The sequence below is a fragment of the Plectropomus leopardus genome, chromosome 17 (genome assembly GCF_008729295.1).
Source record: "Plectropomus leopardus isolate mb chromosome 17, YSFRI_Pleo_2.0, whole genome shotgun sequence".
Classification (NCBI taxonomy): domain Eukaryota; kingdom Metazoa; phylum Chordata; class Actinopteri; order Perciformes; family Serranidae; genus Plectropomus; species Plectropomus leopardus.
This window is the reverse complement of record NC_056479.1, coordinates 16,337,474-16,356,784: the sequence shown is the minus strand read 5'-3', so window position 1 is coordinate 16,356,784 and position 19,311 is coordinate 16,337,474. Positions and strand designations below refer to the sequence as shown.

General features: G+C 41.2%; 1 protein-coding gene across 14 annotated transcripts; it reads left to right on the top strand.

The window, feature by feature from the left end:
• Positions 1-1,009: 1,009 nt before the first annotated feature.
• On the top strand, positions 1,010-14,777 carry elavl3 (ELAV like neuron-specific RNA binding protein 3). 14 transcript variants are annotated; one of them, XM_042505482.1, is made up of 8 exons: positions 1,010-1,485; positions 8,134-8,350; positions 8,440-8,543; positions 11,413-11,566; positions 11,681-11,909; positions 12,188-12,241; positions 12,794-12,832; positions 13,588-14,777. In XM_042505482.1, exons 1-8 carry the CDS (start codon positions 1,477-1,479, stop codon positions 13,934-13,936), a joined length of 1,155 nt encoding a protein of 384 aa, XP_042361416.1. In that variant the 5' UTR covers positions 1,010-1,476; the 3' UTR covers positions 13,937-14,777. The 14 variants fall into 14 exon arrangements, with proteins under 14 accessions (XP_042361416.1, XP_042361415.1, XP_042361417.1 ...); XM_042505481.1 differs by having other exon boundaries at positions 8,131-8,350; positions 11,684-11,909; XM_042505483.1 differs by having other exon boundaries at positions 8,131-8,350; positions 13,609-14,777.
• Positions 14,778-19,311: the final 4,534 nt, after the last annotated feature.

Genomic DNA, 19,311 nt, shown 5'->3' with positions numbered 1-19,311 from the left:
TTGCACGCACACCCACCCCCCCAGGTCAAGGCCCTATGGGGGTCTGCACAGAAAATAGGTCATTTGTCACACATGATGTCCCGGGGCAGGGGATGCATTATAGATGAGCCCAAACAGCATGTCTCAGTGAGCACTCACCACACAGCTAGGGACACAGGAGGGAGCAGCAGGAGGTGGGCAGAGAGGGATGAGAACTCCTCAGGAAGGGGAAACTAGGATGTCGTAAAGTAAGACGAAAATCACTGCTGGCCATGTCTTTGTTTAAAAAAAAGCAAAGAAAAGAGGAGAGGACATTCAGCACAGTCTGACCGAGCTACAACTGCACCTTTCTCAACTTGTCACTCAATAGACATGAATTAATTCTGGGGCTATCTAATTTGTTATTCTCACGTCTGCACCTGACTCTATAGCTAGCCATCTGCCTTGCATATGAGAGGTCCAGAAATCATCCACTCATTAGTCGTATTATGGATTTACCACTTTGTTTGTAGCCACAATTCACACCCAATTATTGCATATTTTGTGTCTTTACCCCCTTTGCTTCAATTCTGTGATTATAAGCCGAGAACGTGGACTCCGAAAGTCTGTCGATCCACGCTCAAAATCGCTTTTATTCGCAAAGACAAAGGCCTGAGGAGCGAAGTTGTTTGCTATGGTTTCAAACAGACCTAAATGGAGAATAAAAGAGAAAGGAAGGGGCTGTGCTGAAGGAGAAGTGAGTGCAAAGTGAGGGGAACGAGAGAGACAAGTCTGCTGTCTCTTGCTGCACCCATCTGTTCTGAAAGTGCAGGTGGAGCCCTATTCACTCCTCTCTGCGTGTGAGTGTGAAGAGGGGGCAGGAAAAGAAAAAAAAAAGAAAAAAAGGAAAAAAATACAATCTTCGCCAGGGAATCTCAGTCCTCTGAGATTGTAGGTGTCCTCTATAGGATGAAAATGTGGGTGATCTCTCCTGAAGGGGATAATGGGAGAGGAGCGCATTGCAATGGCTGCCATGTAGTACCCTCCCTGCACAATTAGCCAATCAGCAGCGTGCTCTGCCAGCCAGGAGGACGCATAAAAGAAGAACATTGCAGCAGAGGCACAGAAGGAGACTGCGAGAGGAGCAGGGAATTACACATAAAAACAGCAGAACCAGAACACCCTCCCCTGGACACACCCTGCTGAGGATCACTGCTTCTCTTTTTTTCTGAACCATCGCCCACGCCACTCGGAGAGAACGCTCTCCCTCATCATCACCCAGTAGAAAACCCCTTTCTCCTCATTTTCATCCTATAGAGGACACCTACAATCTCAGAGGGCTGAGATTCCCTGGCGAAGATTGTATTTTTTTCCTTTTTTTCTTTTTTTTTTCTTTTCATTTGGACTCCTGACAGAAGGGTCATATAATAGAAAGGCCGAAGAGCATATAGAGACTCAGCCTGCAGCTTCAAGACCAGTGGAAAGAAGGACCTAGATTTCTTTCATTGTACGTCAAGAATGGTTACTGTACGTATGACTCTATTTCTCCGCTATTTGTGAAGGGGATGTTGTAGCAGCATGCTTACATTGTATCTCAGTCCATTTATGTTGAATTGCTATGCACTACAATGCATGTAGACATGTGATGTAGCCATACACTGATTTATTTCTTACTAATATATCTGTAGAGGATACGAGTGGCATTTTAAAGGGAGCTCCGAGACTATGCCTACATGCCAAAACAGAGAAGCTTTGGGATTAGTGTCCTGTGTTTTTGTCCAATATGCAATGCCGTATTACTATGATAAGATTAACGATCGATAGAGGCAATTAGCAATCTAATACTGAGCGATGCGCCATGCCGGCTGCGCTCCAGCCTGCAGTCATCCTGAGCGATGGATAAAGTCTTTATCCTGCCATTTTAGATAACACAGCCTTTACGTTTTGCATCACAGCCACTTCGACTGCCTAAATGTCGACGCTTTGCGTGTATTTCCTAAGAGATGCACGAGTCAAAAAATGGGAATTCCGCAGGATTGATGGGGATGGAGAAGGGGGCGCGGGGTTCGGGGGGGGGGGGGGGGGACGTGCTTTCTTTGCCTGGCGCAGCGCAGGGATGCTGGAGACGGCTTTCTGAGACAAAACATGATGCCTCGGAGGCTGAGGGCCCATCCAGCAAGGCAAAGGAAAAAAGGGTCGAGTCACTCCGGGAGGGGAGGGGAGGGGGGGATTACGCATCCATTGGTTTGCATTGAATCAGACAAAGTCCAAATTCCTCAGGGTTGTCGTTGCGATGCAACCGAGTAAATGGGCTGGAAACCTCAGAGGCCGCGACGGTAAAGGACGCGCGCGGACATCTCCATTTTAAGCACATTTCCTTCCAAGTATCACATCGCGTACGTTCAAGATGGCCATGCTTACGTTGCGCGTGTCGGATAAAGGGAGATGTGAGCGGTGATAAATTAGCTTTGCTCTGAGCCAACGGCCGGATTGGGCGTGTCTCTGCTGGACTTAAGCACCAAACGAGGGCCTTGAAGCCTCAAAAGGCCTGCTCCGCTTTACCTCTTGACATGCTCTGCAGTTGGCAGCGGATTGTTTATTTTAGCAGAGCAATTAAGGCACATTCACATGAGATTATAGAGGTCAGAAAATAAATAATAAAGCAGAAATCCGCGTTGATGTTGCTCGCTGCAACCATAAAACCACAAGCAGATGTTTAAAAACAAGCTTTTTAAGTAAAAGTTAAAAAATAAAATCCCATTTTAATAGTTTAGTTTTGGGGGAATTATGAAATTGTTATTGTATATACACATGGTGAAATTTCAGGCTGATCAGTCTGTGACTAATAGCATGAACACAAGATAAATAATTTAACACATAAAGGGAACAGGATTTGATTTGTAGTTGGGCCAAATATCAACTTTTAACATCTCATTTCATTGAATTTGAAATATTGCTACGAAAAAAAAAATGCAAAATGGAGGGTTGGACAGCAGATCAACTGCGAGGCTCGAGCTGACACATCCCCAATTCCACTTTTATTTTCTCTTTGTTGTACATTACCTATTGTCCCTTGCAGGCCTAGACACAATCACACCGGCAGAGGCTGTAGCTCCCCTCCACATGGTCCGCAGTCCTCCATGCCTGTACCGCAGTGCCAAGCAAATAAAAGCGTTGAGTCAGATAACCTATCCAAGGCACTTACACAATTCAAGGACAAGGGCAGCCGAGGCCATCACTGTAAACCACTCTAAACAGGTGTTTGGTTTTTCAGTTAAAATACAGAATTGAATGTAAATTGGCAGAGTTTACAGGCCATTTTTTAAGTCAAAATATAACAATTAAAAGGCTTCATGTGGTGTTATATTTTTACAGTTAAGACATGACCTGTCTAATTTGTGTGAAACGTTAAATGTGATGGTGTTATGTAAGCGGTGATTCGCCTCCTGTTGCCAACGACTTCATGTAATTATCAGCAACAAATATAAAGCCTGTAGGGAAGAAAGAGGTGAATGTACCTTCCATCTCTGAGACTGCAAAATGAATCTCTTGGGCCCATGTTTGCAGGTAACAAATAATATGATTATTATTATTATTACATTATGAAAAAGGATATATAAAACTATTAATATTGATTAAAAATTGTATGATAGTTATGGGGGAAAAACACATTATTATCTATGACAATTTGTCATTCGCCTTATGCTTGATGAGTTTAAACCACCCTTTTAAATCCAACTATCACCAAATACAAGACTATAATTTATTTTTTTGGGGGGGTGGGGGCAAACGATTAAAATCTATGCATAAATTTCTCGGATTGTAGATTTTTTATTTGACCTATCATGGCGTTTTTGACTTGTGGCTGGCAACTGTAACAGTCATTGTTCCCGGAGAGTCCTGCAGCCCCTGGCCACGACACAAAGCGCCACTGTTTACATTAATATTCATAGTGCTGCCATGGCCTCTGCGAGGGAGAAGAAGAGGAACGGGTGGCTCTTTTGTTTGGTCGTTTCAATACGTTTATTCAGCAAAAAGGCGCTCCGGTTCATGAATGCCTGCAGAGCTCACAAGTCTTGCCTTTTAAAAAGGAGGTGGGGGGGCTAAGTAAGAGAAATCGAGGGATTTTGTTGTGCATCTGCCATATATAAACAGCCGTATGTGCGATTTCTATCTTAATTACTCGATTCAAAACGTTTTGAAAGTCAAGAGAATATAAAATAAAACCACTCGGTGGTGTTTGCCGGATTCACGGGCCTCTGTGGCCTCAAACGAGACCGTCCGAAAGCCACTCCCTTTTTCAGCACGCTGGATAGCGCCCCGCATGCTACAAGGACTTGCAGGACAGATATGTCTCCCTGAGCCTTTTGACGTTGTCTGCTCCCATTTTATCAAAGAAACACATACTGAGGGAGCTGAAATCTTTTAGAAATCTTTTATTTTTAGTCGGCGGAGCGGAGAATAGGGATGGAGCCTTAGAGCATGGCTGACATGGGCTGTGACTCCTGTCGTCCTGTTGTTTTACAGCTGCCACCATGATCCCTTAAGCTGCAGAGAGTGTGGCTAATGCCCTTTGTTTGGGATAATCCCGTAATCTGTGTTATTTAGAGGGCTCATTTACACTTCAGCCTTGCATTCAGTCTTGATTCATGCATTTCAGAAAAAAATCTTTATATAAAGCATTATAACGTGGACTGGAGACAAGGTTATTTGTTAAAGGGAGGAATCTGTATCATCGTTGTTGGTTGAAAATAATCAGGTTTTAGTTTTGTCTGCACAAAGAAAACTAAAGGACATATATTACATGCATAAAGCAAGTGAATTTTAATTCACACTGGGTATAACATTTTCAAACATTTAATCTTTTTTTTTGCTTGGACTGCAAGCCTAAACAAAATACTGAAGGTGCCTGTGTCTTTTTCTCTTAGTTATATATCATATTCAAATTACTCTTAGTGCATTTGTAACATGTAATCTCATGTTTTGAGTTAAACCTGGAGATGATTATTCTTCTGTACATTATTACCTGCGGCGCTGTGCTGCATTTGGAGCAGAAATGAATCGGGTGGAACAGTTTTACAGACATCAGAAGGCAGAGACTGCATTTACATTTAGTCATGTAATGCTGCTGTGTTTTGTAATTTAATAGTGTACAGTGTAGGTGGTGGGTACGTGTGCTTGGCAGTGGAGGCAGGGCTCTTGTTTGCGTGCAAGTCTGGGTTCATGTGTTTGGCAGAGGAGGCAGGGCTCTTGTTTGCGTGCAAGTCTGGGACCATGTGTGGGCGATGCTGATGCAGTACATTAAATATTAAGGGAGATCTCACAGAACCCCAAAATAGAAAAAAAGCAGTGTGGGACACATATTGCTACCCTGACAACTGGAATCTTTTAGGAATTTTAAAAGAGGATTTTTATGGCATGTTTTCGTCCTTATTCGATATATATAAGAAATAATTTGAGGGAGAAGAAGCAGTGATACGCAACAAACGACCTAGGCCATAGTTACACCCAGGACATCGTGGTTGTGGACATTTTTATTGTACAGTACAGCTGGAGTAGATTGGGCGTATTAGGATTATTCATGCTTTTGTAGGCTACAGCATCCCAATGATTTATTGTCTCGTCACCATAGTAATTGGGTTACTGCAAACCAAACTCTAGACAATTTGATTTTTGTTGTTGGTATACAAGATGAAATATGACAGCCTAAAGACAAAATAATCCTCTCTGGTTTACTTGTTTCCAGTAACTTCAAAGCATGCTGTTTCTCTTTATTTCTGTGTGAAAATCTTAATCTTTGTTGCTGCTTGTGTCAGCCAATCTCAGTGTGCCCAGCCCATACTCGGTGGGTCTGTGCATTATATAACTTCACACTGTTCACTGGGGATGTGTGTTCTGCCATGTTGAGGGTTATTTCAGTTGGCAAGTCAGATTTGCCCTAATATGTTTTTTTCCCCTTCAAAATGCTTTTTGTCATATTTGGGACACATTTATATTTGTGTTAGTCAGATGCATCACATCACACAATGGTGTACTAGGTTAATATTACAATAAACACAACACAACAGCTTGATACCACCTTTTTTGTCAAAATGTGTTTATCCTATAGTCATAATGGCAAAAGATAGTCGGAAGGCATTTCAGCCTTGCATCAAAATCTTGTGACAGATTGCTATCTGCGTTGTTCTGCCTTTGTGCGTCGATGTGTGTCTGAAGTATTTTATTTTTAGGCTGTCTTAACTCTGTCACTGTGCTCCTTCTCCCCTTGTCATCATCAATTTGACTTACTGATATTCTCTGCTCCTGCAAAGCCGTATAATATTAATACACGGTGGGGAGAAATAAACGTCTGACCTGTATAGCTGCTCCTAACAAGCACAGACACAAACATACACTGAAAGTAAGAAAGCCATTCAGCCATTAGAAACAATGCAGTCTTTGAGGGGCTGTTACCTGGGCAACCTGAGTCGAGGTGAGGCTCAAAGCAAGACAGCGGAGAAAGGGCAGGTTAGACAGACCAGTTGCAGATGCTGAAAAGAAAAGAGAATACATGAAAGATGTCTAGACAGAAATGAAGAAATTAATTCTTTCAGTAATATAATTATAACACAGAAACACAGCCTATACAAACACAAAATGCCCGTGAGCTGTGAGCGAAACTTGTCAGTTAAACATTACTGTTATAATGTTTATGTTTCAGTGACACCTACAATATTTCTTCATCAAGTCAGGAAATCCCCTGAATATACTTTTGAAATCATTCTGAAGATTGATTAATTAAGCCCCTTTGTTGCTTTGGACTCCCCTGAAAGACCCCAGGAGCTTTACAAGAGACTCATTTAGCCTTATTGACATATATAACACCCACCAGTGAAGAGATCTGCAACAGCTCAAACCCACAATCTCACACATGCATTAAAACTGTTCATCCAAGCACCTTACACTTTTGTGAGAAGGCACTGAAATGCATCAAAAATCCAAACTGCAAAATGTACTGCAAATGCACAGTGATGTTATAGAGGCTAATTTTAGTCAACAAGGATAAGCCAACTCTGAGCATGCATACTTATTAACTGGCAACTCCAATGATTCAAATATTTTATCTTATGATGTTTGGACATGAAACTAACAGATGCAAATGTAAAAAAAAAAATCAATAAGTGAACAAAAACATGGGATTTAAAATTAAGATACCTAATAGCAAGCCTGCAGGTTTTTCAGTAGTATTTTCTTTTCTGAATTCAAACAGCTGAACAAATCAGTGCAGCTACAGAAAATCAGCATCGCACAAAGCAATGTTATCATAACCATAACCATTTTATAAAATTCTATATCCTTTGTTGACAAAAAAAAAGAGTTTGCAGTGATTTTCCATGAAGATTCGCACTGGAAACAATGACGCAGAGACAGAGGGCTAGGTGTTGCATGTGGGACGAAAGGGAAAGAGAAAGGGAAAATGGAGCAGGAAGTTCTGTGACTGGCCACACCGATGTTCCTTGAGGTGCCCCTGTGGATCAAATTAAGCAACACAGAGCAACACAAACACTTCACTGTGCTCTAACCCACACTATTACTCCAGTCACAAAAATAATAGTCAGTGGACCACAAAGAAACCTTAACAAAGAACAAACATGTAATCCGGATTTACTTTTCCTCCAGACCATGATATTCTAAAATTCTTGCAGCACAAAACCCATATAACGTTGCCACTCTGCCTTTTGTCCATCATCTCGACCCTTGCCTTCCCAAAGCTCCCCCAGCATCACACACCACCATTACTATTATCCATCCCTGTGTAGTGATGTAATGGTGTTTGACTCTGGAAGAGAGTGGGGGGGGGGGGGGGGGCAAGGAAAAAGGGACTGTGACATCTGCAGGACCAGAGGCAGGGTGCAAGAGAGGGGGAAAAGTGGGGTGAAAATGGGGGAGGGGAGATGATAAATCAGACCTTGTATCCATCTCCATTTTAGCAATGCTGATTTCTGACCTTTCCCTGCCACAGTGACACAGTGGACAGCCTATGTGTGTGTGTGTGTGTGTGTGTGTGTGTATAGTTTGTATCTGTGCATGTATAATGTGTTAAATGTTTGCACATATATACAGCCACATCACCTCTGCATCCTACTGTGCATCTTTTAAGAAATAAAAATCTAACACCACCCTCTTCCTCAGCAGATAATCAGCACCATGGAAACCCAGGTGTCCAACGGTCCAAGCGGAACCAGTCTGCCTAATGGTCCAGTCATTAGCACCAATGGCTCCACAGATGACAGCAAAACCAACCTGATCGTCAACTATCTGCCTCAGAACATGACCCAAGAAGAGTTCAAAAGTTTGTTTGGTAGCATCGGAGAGATCGAGTCCTGCAAGCTAGTCAGAGACAAGATTACAGGTGCAACACTTTGTCCATGCTTAAATAAATGTCCCTTCATCTGCTTTTGAGAATCACTGACTCCACTGTGGCTCTTTCTTTGTCTCCAGGTCAGAGTCTTGGATATGGCTTTGTAAACTACGTGGATCCAAATGATGCAGATAAGGCCATCAACACACTAAATGGTCTAAAACTGCAGACTAAAACAATCAAGGTGAGCACACCTCTGCAATATTCACACTTCATTTTTGGATTCTTGATGGCACGCTAGACAAAAAGAGAGGAAGTGGGGAGTCGGGGGGGGGGGGGGGGGTGGTGATGAGAGAGGTGGCGACAGACGTGACAGAGGGAGGGGAGGAAAACGGGGAGGAGGAGGCAGAAGGGAGCAGTGGCCAGAACAAAGGAAGTGAGAGAAAGGGTGAAAAGAGCAGGAGTGAGTGGAGGTCAGAAAGCAAGGGGCGGACAGCATGCAGAGGTTATTGTGATGGAAATGTAATTAGGAAGCCTGACTGCGGTGCACTGGGGTCAGTCTCGGTTACCCCATCTGCCTCCAATCTAGGCTAATTAGGGGGCTTCTTTGTCCCAAAATCAGATGAAGGAAAGAGGGGGGCATATTATTAAACACTACTTCCTTCCATCCCCCCAACCTGATCAAAGTAGATCAAAGATTGAGACAAACTGCAGGATTGAGAAATCGAATCTGTGAGAGAGCAGAGCAGGTGATCTACCAGCAGCTGTCCATGAATAGAGACGTTAATCTGACTAATGAGGGATCAAACATTGAGCCATCAGCAGGAAAAGTCCAGATTTGGGTCCTTTTTGAAATATTGTGTGTATATTTTGCACAAGAGAAATTACCTCTTACTCTGGAACAAATGTGTAGAAGAAAGGTTGATTGTCATATTTACTCTGGATGATCTAATGACATAATTATCTGATGTTTCTATCCATAGATCGCTCTTGGTCTAATGTTAAAAAAAAAAAACACCTCTGGTCACTACCATACTTTTATCCTTCTGATTTTGCAGGAGGCTTCAATAGAGAGGGGTGAAGCTGTGAGGGAGGGGGCAGCAGTGGAAGGGTAGGGGGTAGCTGGGAGAGCAGAATGCCAATGACGGGATTAGAGGCCATATGGGCTTCAGGCACCATCTGTACTGTGGGAGCGACAGGGAGAGGGTTAATTATAGGGCAGCCTCTGCTCCTCGAACACAGCAACTCCCCCCTGACTCATCCAGAACACCCTAATCACTGCACCACACAACCCTCCTGCTCATACAGTCTGTCTGTATACACAATAGACACTGGTGCTCAGTGCTGATGGGTGAAATCAGAACACCTGTATTCATCTGAAAGATAATATGCAAGTCATTTGAATTCAAATCAAAGCTTTTTTGGCGCCCTTTGCGATAAGTGAAATTTGAATACAACAAATATTTCTAAAACTTGGCAAGACTGGCAAACATTTATAACACCAATACATATTTATAAACAATGTGTGTCTGTATTTGTGTGTGTGTGTGTGTGTGTGTGTCAACAGCGTGTTTAAAAGTTGTCAAGGATCCTGCAAGTCTTGTGATGTACTCACATTGTTTGCTGTTTGCCAGTGGAGCTGCTCTCCCCCAGAGGATAGAGACAAAGGAAGGAGGCAGGACAGGGAGGGCAGCTCAGCCTATCTCAGACAACACTCACTCTGTCTCTCCATCACACACAAACACAGCGCTGCCAACAATGCATTGAACTGGATTATCTATCGCACATGTGTTCGCATGCTCCCATAAACACAAAAACAACAATGTGTGTATAGAGCTTGTTTTTAAACAATCAATCAGATATTCCTCTGCAGTACTAGATGTAAAACTGATCTGAAAAGTAGACCAACAGAAAACCATAAGGGATATAAACACAGACGCACCAGAAATGGTCGTGCACTAATTAAGTCACCAGTGGATTCAGGGAAATGCATCAACTAAGGCTGATGTTTTTTGGTGCAAAACAAAGCTGACGCTTGGGCTTGATGACTGGTATCAGTTTGGGTAATGGCTACAGTCATCACAGTGCCTCTTTGACGGTCTCATTGTGGCTGAGTGTGAGCTTAAAGGCACTGATTAAGTCCACAGATAGCAGAGAGACAGTTGGGTCTGTGGAGAGGGCGAATGAGGAGAAATCAGTAGGAGACAAAATAAGGACTATTTGCCGGGAACTTACATCAGGTCTTTCTAACATGTTCCTTCAAGCTACAGTTGGTAACTTTAAAAAAAACAACTTTCTGTCATATTTGCTGCAACTGTCACTGTATCCACACAGTATTACATGAGACAGATGATCTGCGAAAAAGCATGTCCCTCTGCCTCCATGTGTTGCTTCTAGTAGCATTTGTCAGAATCCAAAACAACAAATCAGAGTCGAGGAGTCTATAATGCAACTGTCAATCATGTCAATCACTGCTAGTGAACTGCGGTCAAGCTGTCAAACTAGGCAGCGCTGATCAATTATGACACAAGTTTCTGTTACTGCATTGTCTATTTCTCGCCTCAAATGTTTTCAGAAACATATTTTAGTGTACTGTTTAGCTGTGAAATGACAGCGCTTGTGACCCAGCAGCCATAATGAGCTAAAATGAAGCACTACGCAAGTGTCAGAGCTAACTTTCTCATTTTACAGCTAAACATTATGCTAAAATATGCTTCTGAAAACATCCAAGGTAAGAAATAAGCAATGCAGTAACAGAATCTTGATTCACGTTTGATCAGCGCTGCCTAGTTTGACAGTGATTGCAGTACACAAGCAGTGATTGACATGATTGACAGCTCCACAGCTGTGAGTAGTTTTCCATGAGCTGGTAGATTCTAGCAAATGCCATTAGAGGCAGCAAGTAGGATTTTGTCAGGGACTGTCTGTCTCATGTTCTGCTGTGTGGATGTAGTGATAGTTTCAGCAAATATGATAAAATGTTATTTTTATATACATTTCTGACTGTAGCTTTAAATTGCTGTGTTTGATTTGAATCCTCTGAGGCAATTTTGAGATTTTGGGCATATGTAAATATCATGCACCTATTGATTTATTTGATCTGGCTGTTGTAGGTATCATATGCTCGGCCAAGCTCGGCCTCTATTCGTGATGCCAACCTTTACGTGAGTGGGCTCCCCAAAACCATGAGCCAGAAGGACATGGAGCAGCTGTTCTCCCAATACGGTCGCATCATCACGTCCCGTATCCTAGTGGACCAAGTCACAGGTATAGCCTTATTTCACTTCTCATGCTGTCATTCCATCTCTGAATGAAAGTTTGGTAGGCAGCAGCAGTCGTTGATGCCAAGGTAGTAAAATTGGTTTGTATTCTTAATCGGAGCAGGCATATCACGAGGAGTGGGCTTCATCCGGTTTGACAAGCGAAACGAAGCAGAGGAGGCCATCAAAGGTCTGAACGGACAGAAGCCTTTGGGTGCTGCCGAGCCCATCACTGTCAAGTTCGCCAACAACCCTAGCCAGAAGACAGGCCAGGCCTTACTGACTCAACTGTACCAGACTGCTGCCCGCCGCTACACGGGGCCCCTGCACCACCAGACTCAGCGTTTCAGGTACTGAAACTTTGGCAACCTCACACAAGAGTGAAAAGAAAAATCAATCAGGTGAAGTGGCACACCCCCTAAAAAAGCAAATGTGGTCTAATTTCATATTAAGGAAACCTGTGTAATCAAAACATCCAAAATAAAAACAAAACTTTTACTGTCAATATTAACTTATACGTTAACTGTTACTTTAAGCAATATTATTGCTTTTCAGTACAGAAGGAATTGGCAATATTGCGTTGTCCCTCCTTCTCACTCTTTTTCTCTGACTTTCTTTTAAACTGCAGCATGATCCCTTCACTTGGAAAGGGACCAGATCCAAATAACAGCTCAAAACCAATGTAAGACACCAGACTTTTCCAAATACAATAAAATAAAACTAAAGCTAAATAAATCTTGGTTTAAGGAAAATAACACTGAAGCTTTCAATTGTGCCTATACTACATAGGCATTATAGGAATTATTTAAGATTGAAATAACCAGATGTTGGCCACATCTACATGAATCAAAAGGTTTTTAAAGTCAATATTTTCATGGAACCTCACCATCAACTGTAGATACACTCTCTTAGTCAGTATGGATAGTTATATGTAACCAGTAGATGTGAAATGGCCTACGATAGATAATTTGATATATTACATAAAGGAGAATCTATTATGTAGCTTAACCAACTGAACTCACAATGAGCAATAAATACCAGCTGAGACACATACTCACAGCACTATTTAACACGCCATCAGTTTGTGGTTGGATGGTTTGGGACTGCGTTGCAGTGAAGGATGCCCTCTGGAGGCCAGCTGGTGAAGGAGCAACATGTTAACTGAAAGCCCCCCTTCCTTGTAGATCTCATAACTAACTTCTGCATCCCCTTCATTCTCCCTCTTGCGTTGCAGACTCGACAATTTACTAAACGCCAGCTACGGAGTCAAGAGGTAAATGGTGTATTTTCAAAAGCATCCATGCCAAAATAAAACCTCAAACAAAGTGCCTGGAATACCACCTGCTGACTTCATCTCGAAATCAGATATAATGGCCATAATTCTTAATACCCACTGCCCATTTAAACCATGTTACAGAAGCAGCCCACACAACAAAATATCTGTAATTGCAATGATGCAAGCTTCTAACAGCAGGGTATTCTGGCATGGCTTTGTTTAACCTTTTTGTTCTTTTATTTTACTTAATAGAAATAATTTATATGTATTTATTTATGAACTAACATTGTCAGTTTCAGTTGCTTTAATGTCCCCTTTTTTTCACCAGCATGGACATACCAGATTCCGTTTGCGTCTCCTCTGTTTGCTCCAGTTTGTGTATGATTTGATTCCGATTTGCTTTTCATCCCTCTCTAGGTTTCTGTGTTTTGTTCGATACTGTGGTTTCTGTTAAACATTGTGATTCATGTGTTTAATTCTTCCAGAGGCTTTGGTCAGCAGAGAAAATGAGAAAATATGCAAATTATGTGGGTGTCTGTGTCTCAGGGCACACAGTGTCATTTTGTATGAAAGCAGGTAGTGCGGTGCCCACACATATTTACCTACTTACTGTACAGCAGAGGGGATGGAGATGGTGTCCCCCGACTCAGTACCCAACTACAATCTTTATCATTTCTCACAGATACATGCCCATAAGAGACAGTATAGAGAACTGAATCCTGTGTGGAACTTCAGAATGACACCCATGGTAGTTCTCCCACTCTCTTCCCCAGATTCTCCCCCATCACCATTGACAGCATGACCAGCCTGGCCGGGGTCAACCTTACTGGTCCAACTGGAGCCGGCTGGTGCATCTTTGTGTACAACCTGTCCCCTGAGGCGGACGAGAGCGTCCTCTGGCAGCTCTTTGGGCCTTTCGGCGCCGTCACCAACGTCAAGGTCATCCGTGACTTCACCACCAACAAATGTAAGGGCTTTGGCTTTGTCACTATGACCAACTACGACGAAGCCGCCATGGCTATTGCGAGCCTTAATGGCTACCGCCTGGGTGACCGCGTGCTGCAGGTTTCCTTCAAAACCAGCAAGCAGCACAAGGCCTGAGAGAGAGGCTGCTGGCGCCAGCTCCTTCGACCTGCAGGGAGAGCAACCTGAGCTCCCCCTGTGCCATCACTCTACATGGGCCTGGACTGAGTCTCTCTCTGACGCATTCTCACACAAATCCATGATATATTATCACAAACACAGACATGCAGATGCACACATACACACACAGAAATAACCAAACATATCCATACACAAAGCATACACAAGTCAGAGTTTCAAACAAACACACTAGTGGAGTTTTTCTTTTCTCTTTACACAACATGCTAGTCCTTCCCTATATTTGCCTGGATTGAATTAGAAGGAGTACGTAGCGGGTTTGTTGGGTAGGGGCAAGAGCTATCTATTTAGGAGACAGTCTAACGAATGTGACAGAGAATGTGTACTGAGTGCTTTGATTGAATTCAGGCAAATAATGACAACTGATGAACAAAATGATCAAAAATTTAAATGAATATGTGCAATTTACCCAAACTCTTAACCCCACCATCTCTCCTATTATCTTGCTGGAGAGGATGTAGTCACTTTTTTACACTTGGGCATTTTGAATCAGCGATTTTTTTAGATCAAAGAAAATGAAATTAAAAAACAGTGTTCTCTTATATACGTCTATTAAAATATAACTATATATTCAATATTTAAGGTGGTTATAATAGCCGAGTATGTAAGCATTTTCTAGAAACTTTGACTACTGTTTCCTGACCTGCATTAGGTGGTGCCAAGCGTAAAGGCAGTTTTCTCTACCCTATGTGAGCGTATTAGCTCAGACCCCATAAGATTTAGGCGAACCAATGAATACTGGTTGCAGAAAAGAGTAGTCCGAAAGCCATCCAAATCACTCTTTCCCTCACAGTCTCACACCAAACAACATTAATAGTACACTTCTGTATCACAGAAACACAGTTCAATAACTAGATAATATATTTAGTCCACGAAAACATTAAAAAAAAAAACAGTTCCTGTATTTCGTCTAATCTATCCTCAGGATGGATTCAGCACACGCAGACTGTCTGTGAACTCAGAGCAGAGTGGCAGTGCTCCCATGGTGATGGCGCTCATTAAAAATTCTCTGGTGGGCAAGAGAGCGGCGAGTACGAGGGGAAAACCATTTCACTGTAACAAAGCCACGTCAAAGGAAAATACCGGTGTTTTTTCACTTTTTGCATCACTTTTTCATTACACTTGTATTTTACATTCTCCACATTTACTCTGCATGGCTTTGTCAGCCATGATTTGGTGTGATATCCCTTTAACTGGAAGGCCATCTAGTGTCAAGAGGTCAAGAGAAAAAACTTGAAAAATTACATTGCTTTGATTGTGAATGTTACTATACTCAATACAGGTTAAGTCTTCAGATGAATTTAGACAAGAGGAAGCAGGGAATTTGATAGCTGAATATGATTATGATCCGAATAGCTGCAAAAGTAACTGAAAAAAACATCAAACACACCCCATGGACTGAACATTGAGCTAGGCTGCAGAGAAAAAACATAGATGAGCAAAAACTCAAGAGCACCGGTATTATTCTTCAGTCTAGCGCACAGATAGAAGCTCCCCGAATAAATGAGGTCAAATCTTCACCATTCAGTGGAACACATCTACAGTGAACATGCATAGAGCAGATCAAGAGGACTGCAGTTCAGAAATGACTGAACATTTAAAACTGACTTAGAGTCACGCGTGTGAGCGATCATATCTGGCAATGTTACAAAATTATCACTGATCCTTTGAGGAGAAAGATTACCAGTTCCTCCAGCTTTGCCAAAACGCTCCTCAGTTTTATTTTAAAACCCTGAATTCTCTTAAAAGCTCCCCAGAAACTTTGAACTCCTGCCCTCTCAAAAGATGACTGTACAACATCAAGCCTGCAAATAAGTGTCATAATTATACTTCTGTTTACAACAGAAAAGTATTTATTTATTTGCTTTAGATCTGTTTGGCACTACCACAAAAATAGCATTTCTCAAAATATCCCCAACCCAATTGCATGGAAATTATTTATGGCACCCTTGATGAAACATTAAGGCCAACCTGTCTAGTTGAAGTGTCTGTTACAGACCAGACTTACGATTTACCATGGGGAGAGCGAATGTCTTTCAATATCAAGACATCTGCACATGATAATAGATTAAATAAGGTCAACTATATTCAAGACATTTTTGCTTTTGCTTTTCTAAATGACGCTGTGTTAGCCAAAGAGGACGATCTCTTTGAAAGGATTACATTAGAGATAAATCTATTTTTATACATACAAAGGAACAAGACCTTGTGCTGAATTTTTACAGATTCTTAAGCTTGGAAAAATTGGGACATCGCATGGCTTTATTTTAAACCCTCTGATCTTTGAAGAGCAAGGGGGAATAAGCATGCGGTGTATGGGTGGGGATTTAGGGAGGGGGCGAAGGAACATTGTGTCTCATACAAACTTAACCGTTCAACCATATCACAACAATTGAAACTTAACAAAAATTTGATGTAAAAAACGGAAAAAAATTAAACAGTTGGGGGTAAAACCTGACAGACACATCTATACTTTTCAGTGCTTAGACACACTCTCATCTCTTGTCCTGAAGTTGTGTACAGTGTTGCTTCAATGATGGTGCAGTGAAGTGAAGTTCTTTGACTTGAGAATCCCAGACAAAGCTGCAGTGAGACCGCCTCACTGCCCAGCTGAAAAACTGAATAGCTGCTTGCAAATACAAAAAGGTAAAAACGCAGATTCAAACAGTGATGCAGATTCTTAACGAACACCGAGCATGATTAGATAGATTTGATTTTTGCCAAAGAATTGCTTTGCAAGTCAGTACCAAGAAGGATAAATTAAGACTAACTATATTATTCCCTGAGTAATTGCTGTACAAATCTATGTTATTTATTGAATAAGGACCCTCGACAATTTCAGTTATCATTACTTTTGAATACCTAAGTTGCGCATATCAGTTTACATTTGTAAATCCTATAACCACTAAACCAAACAGTTGCAAGCAAATTTCATGCACACACCGAATGATAAAAAAAGACATATCAAAAATAAAGTATGATGAATCAGTTCACCTCAAAACAAAGGAAAAAAATTGGATGCATCCATATAATGTATCTCCCCCAACATTTATATCATCTGCTTTGTCTCATGACCAATTTAATCCTTTAAAAGCGTTAACATTGCACCACTTACTCTGGCATCTTTCGATCTGACTCATACTGTTTCATCCCCCCCAAATACTCTGAATGATTGTTGCTGGCGTGCCCAGAGCTGACCACATCAAAAGGACTAATCTAGCTATTTTTTGGGTCGAGCAATTTGCAAGAGAGCACGGTAGGACCGAGCACTTGGAAAGACCAGTGATAGACGTTACGAACAACTGCGATAACAGGCCACGTTGAACTGCAGCTGGAGTTGTTCACCCAGCCATGTCCAATGTAGTACAGTCAAGCCACAAACCAAAAACCACAGCACGAAATGACCTTTCATACACAGTCTACAAAGACCCACACCTGATGTACAGTAGAGAGCCAAGGACCATGGCAGGAAACAGTACTACACTGCTTGAGCAACAACAATAATCATTTAAAAAGACAAAAAAACTTTCCTATGGAACAGTAAGTGCAATGTGCTTTGTTTTTATATTGACTGAGAACAAATGATATATATTTTTTAAAAAAGAAATTAAACGTCACACTGAAAAGGTTTGCGGAATAGTGAAAGGAGCAAAAGTTCAGACGAAAATGTTAAAAACGAACATTAAGAAAATCAAAAACACGCAATGAGAGGTCTGATCTGTAGATTTCCATAATCACTTCCTCAGCCCCTAATTTGTGCTCTGATCATGCAAGCTCAAACAAACTGCATATTTGGCTGACTTAATAGAGCAATTCTCAATGACCTTGAAAGGAATACTGTCTAATATATCATCAGTTTTAGCCCATGTCAATTTCAAATATCTTTTTATTTTTCCTGTAATTTATTGATTTCATTTACATATCAAGACTCACTTGTTAAATTAGCGTATTTGTGTTGTTGATGTTGCCATAGAGAACACACATGGGTCAAAGATTATGTTTGGTTGCATTGATTGGGTACAGTTTGTTATTTTTCTTCCATTATTTAATTAGTTGCAGTTTTTACAGTGTATGCAGATTTTAGACTTAGTTAGATTTTTTTATTTCAATCAAACTGTGTTCAATTGTGTTTGTAAAAGTCTGTGGTAGCTTTTGTTGCAACATAAAATAATTTAAACAGAAAAAATTCAAAATAGCGCCAACAAACTTGTATTATTTGGGCGACTTTAAGCTTGTAGTTTTAACTTATTGTTAACTTAAAAACTATTTATTATGATTATTATTATTGCCTCGTATAAAGTATGTTTTGTGTATATTTATGGTTTATTTCATTATATTTGCAAGTTTAAAAGATTTTAAGTTTGCCAAAATTGTGGTTACACCATTTCGTTTCTTAAAAAGGGGGACAAATAGAAAAACAGCTTTAGAAGTACGATTTGGAAACGTTCTCCATAGTCAAAGAATGCACTGCTATATTTAACTAATTGAAGTGTATAAACATACATGCTGTGTGCTAGATGTTATGCCTTTACTGCCTGTGTTCTGTTTGTCTTGTTAAATGAAAATCTTTTAATTATTTAATCTAATCACAGTCTTGTTTTTTCAACCACTCTGTGAACCCCTGAGACATGGGACAGCCCCTGTAAGCAAGGCTTTGGCCCATTCGAGGGTTAAGCAACTGGCCGGGAACAGAGGGGGTGTCATAGGTTTGATAGGCTCACAAGATGCTTTCCTGTTTACGCTGATGGGCTGACTTACAAAAAAAGACAAAAAGGGTTCTGTTTCTGTAAAAGCAGTGTAATACTGAGATCATCTGTATCAATTTCAATATCAATTTCTGCTATTGAAGGGTGTTCTTTAGCGCCAAGATGCATTTGGAAACCCAGCCAAGAGCACGGGCAAACAATTACAGAGCTCAGAAAAGCTGCAGGAAGGTTTTCTTGGGAGTCTCTAGGGTAGCAAAGGGGTGAGTGGTCCTTCTGTTTCTCAACCAACTGTATTTTGTGTCTATTTATTTAGAAGAGGGGACGCAGTAACTTAGTGATGTTTTTCTTACATTTTCCTGGAATGGTAGAACAAATCAAAGGTGAAAATGATCAAAACGGCTCTGCTGACACCAACGTTAGCAGAGAAAATACAAAATCTCATACTTCCAAACATGACCAAATGAACAATGTCAAAATTTAACAAAGAAAAAAAAAATAAACCTTTCAGTTTAGTCTAGGATATTTATTACTGGGATTTCAGCTGAAGACGCTTGAAGACTTTTTCATGGAATTGTTTAATTATTTGTACTTTACATGCCAGAAAAAAAT